Source organism: Lipotes vexillifer, unplaced genomic scaffold (assembly GCF_000442215.2).
Source record: "Lipotes vexillifer unplaced genomic scaffold, Lipotes_vexillifer_v1.1 scaffold190, whole genome shotgun sequence".
In the NCBI taxonomy this organism is placed as follows: Eukaryota; Metazoa; Chordata; class Mammalia; order Artiodactyla; family Lipotidae; genus Lipotes; species Lipotes vexillifer.
Genome location: NW_006794958.1, coordinates 509,704 through 513,286, shown reverse-complemented (window position 1 = coordinate 513,286; position 3,583 = coordinate 509,704). Strand labels below are relative to the sequence as shown.

Here is a 3,583-nt window from a genome sequence, read left to right as displayed (position 1 = left end):
TTTCCCTGTCATGTTTTAGAATTATTTTCAGTATATTACTAATATAAAATTAGGCTGTCATGAGCATCTTTGTACAAACTTGTTTTCAATTTTTGTTTTGAAATTACAGTAAAACTTTAAATTGGATCTTAGACTTGTTTATTTTGTTTACTATGAACAAATTATTGATGAACTTAATGAAAGTCAAGAGAATTGAGCAAAGGTTACATATGAACTTAGAGAACTAGAAAAACAACCTCAAGGAAGTTTCCTTTGGGAAGATTTATAGGGCTAGAAATATATGGCTCTTGAGAATTTGTATTTTATTCACTAACAGGGAAAGTGAGAAATGGCAGTAGGCATGAAGAATTGGGATCAGTATCACTGAGAGATTATGACTGCCTCTTTATTAGATTATAGAATATAAATCTAGCATAATAGTAATTTTGAAGCCACACATTTTCTTAAATATTTGCTCTTAACATGGGACTATATAAGCAGGAATATGGCGAACTAGTAACTCATATAACATTTATTTATTTGTGTCTTTCATTTTTAATGACATTTATTGTTTTCTTTCTAATTTTAAAAGCAATACATGTAACAGTTATTTTAAAAATATATTTAAAAGGACATCTTTATAAAATTATTTTCTTTTTTCTTCTGAGATTTTAGTTGAAAATACCTAAATGAATTAAAATTATTTATGGTAGGCTATCTGTATATTAAGTATTTCTTTAATCAGTGTGTGAAATCTGAGTATGTGTTTTTATTATGTTTACTTATCATTAATCAAGACTCAAGAACCAACCACTGGAATTCATCAACTCTCTCTCTCTGAATGGAGACTGTGGCAGGATCATCCTTTACCTACATATCAAGTCGACCATTCAGATCGATGTCACCATTTCATAAACATTATGCAAATGATAGAAGGAATGAGACATGAAGAGGTAGGGTTTCTACTGTAACTTTCTCTTGCTGGTATGCCAGTGAAACTAGAATACTTAATCTTTATTCTTCTTAATTTGAAGTCTTTATTATAAGAAACAAGTATTTATTATAAATAATCATAGCTAGACTATTTTTGTTTTTCTATATAGCTTCTGTGATTTCAGTGAGGAGCTAGTTTTCTGTCTTAGGAGAAGTAGACCTAGTTAGAAGAATGTCATGTGTGAATATTGATAGACCAGAGTAAAATTTTAATATATTTAATGATTTAAAAAATTTTTGTTTTATTTAAAATTTTTTTTTGGCCATGCTCCATGGCTTGCAGGATCTTAATTCCCTGACCAGGGATTGAACCTGGGCCCCAGCAGTGAAATCATTGAGTCCTAACCAATAGACCTCCAGGGAATTCCCATTTAATTATTTATATAAACTGTTTGTAAAGCTAATTTAGGATTATTGTTAGATTGGGATCTGCATAAATGTTCTCTATCATATAGGTCATTTGGTATGTCTCTTTTATCCTGGTGGTAGTTTAGAGATTTAGTGATATCTTGAGCAGTTTCCTGATTATTCTTCCTTGAGAGAGTCAGAATGATGAATGTATTATGAGTGTCAAATCCAAAATGCCTGGATTAGATGCCCAACTTTACCTCTTACTAATTGTGCATCTGTAAGTTACTTAACCTCTTTGTGCCTCAGTTTTATCTGTAAAATGGGGATAACAATAATACTTTCTTCATAAAATTGTTGTGAGGATTAAGTGGCTTAATACACATAAAGCAATTAGAATAGAAACTGGCACATAGTAAATACTCAATAGATTGTAGCTGCTATTTTTATTAGCTGTTGTTCGTGAATACATGTAAATAAAGTAATTATTTTTGGATCCCAGCAAAGCCTATGCATCAAAGTAACACATTTATTTAGTGCCTTCTACATGGCATGGTTTGTTCTAGGCCCTGTGGCTACATTGGTGAAGAAGTCAGATAAAATATTCTATAGGGAGCATATATCCTAGCAGGGAGACAGACATTTTCACATTAATATTTACTGTATTTATTATTCAAAAAGTGGAGAATTAATTGCTTAAGTCCCTGAAGAGTAGAGGAATCCTGACTAAAGTGGCATTCATGGGCAAGAGGGAAGGATGAGTCAGGGATAGTGGGGACTGTAGTTTTAGATTTAGAGATAAGTAAGACTTGGAAATTCACTAGAAGTGTTCTTTGGAAATTTGTTAAAAACAGTATATTCTAGCTTACAGCCTAGAAGACATACAGGTACCATTATTTCAGATGTTTCAAAAGCTGTTCTTAATTTACCTTCATCAAGAGAGTAAATTTAACATACATATACGTGTTTTTCATTTATATATATTAATTTCTTAAATATCTATTTTTAGGAAATTAGAATAATTGTTCAGTTAAATGTCAGAAGTGAAAAAAGTGTTTATAATCATATTCTATGTATTAATTTGTACTTTCTACAAATAGTTATCATGGGTCTCTCATGTACTGTGTACTGGGAATACAAAAATATTAACTGATAAAAGATAATTTATGATAGTTTCGCAGTAGTGTCATTTCTATTTTGTTTGACTTGGAATAAGTTGTTAAGGTATAAAAAATCATTTGAATAATGTAATATTGTTTAGAAAATTTTAGCAGAGTAAAACTCATCTTTAGAATTGTTTTTTTTTTGTTTTGTTTTCCTGTGACTTTTTCATTTTCCTTCTTTATAGGGAGAATGCAGCTATGAATTGGAAATTAAATCTTATTTACAAACGGAAGATGTTAGCTCAACATCTAGTGCTCCCAGGAATGAATATAATCCTTTTGCCAATGGCACCTTTACTAGTAACAAGAAATCTTCATTTACAAAGAATATAAATCAAGGCAAATCACTCTCAATGATGGAATCTGATGAAGAATGTGCTGAAATTTTTAAACAAATTCGTATCAAACCAACTGAAATTGCTTCTCTAAAAAAAAAAGCTTCCAAAGAACTGAAAAAAGATCAACCTAAAAAAGAACATAAGGAGGTTGTTATGGGGCCTTTAGATACTGATGGTAGTTCTACTGCTAAAAATATTTTTCAGGTAAACCTACTAAATGATAAAAGAGTATCAGATACAGATGAAGTTGCTGCCACATGTGCTATCAGTGAAAATGTAGGTAATGGGTCATGTGGATTATTAGCAGATTGTCAGTTTACAAATAAATCTACTAGTTCATTTACTGGAAATTGTTTAGATTCTGGTTATAACAGCTTCAGTGATGAGAAATCTCTTTCATCTAGCTTATTTTTTCCATTTGAGGATGAGCTTTATATAGCTAGAACAGATGACAAATTTTATAATTGTCATTCATTAACAAAAGAGGTGCTAGCTAATGTAGAGAGATTTTTATCTCATTCTCCTCCACCTCTTAGTGCACTCTCAGATTTGGAATATGAAATTTCTAAGGGTTCTGCACTTGAGAACTTGCTTTTTCTGCCCTACACAGAGTGTTTACAAAATGACAAATCCACCTGTTTGATGTCACATTCAACTATAAATTCTCAACAGAATTTAGAATTGAGTTCACTTAAATTTATTACTCATCCTTCTGAAAAAAGTTGCCTTTATGGTACAATTAATGATAAGATTTCTGCTGAA

The 3,583-nt window shown here is 30.8% G+C and overlaps 1 protein-coding gene across 1 annotated transcript in view; it reads left to right on the top strand.

Moving 5' to 3' along the window:
• FANCM (FA complementation group M) overlaps positions 1–3,583 on the top strand; it is a 54,932-nt gene that overhangs the window by 29,604 nt on the left and 21,745 nt on the right. Inside the window, 2 exon segments of the mRNA XM_007467368.1 lie at positions 777–932; positions 2,669–3,576. Coding sequence (XP_007467430.1) covers positions 777–932; positions 2,669–3,576 — 1,064 coding nt within the window.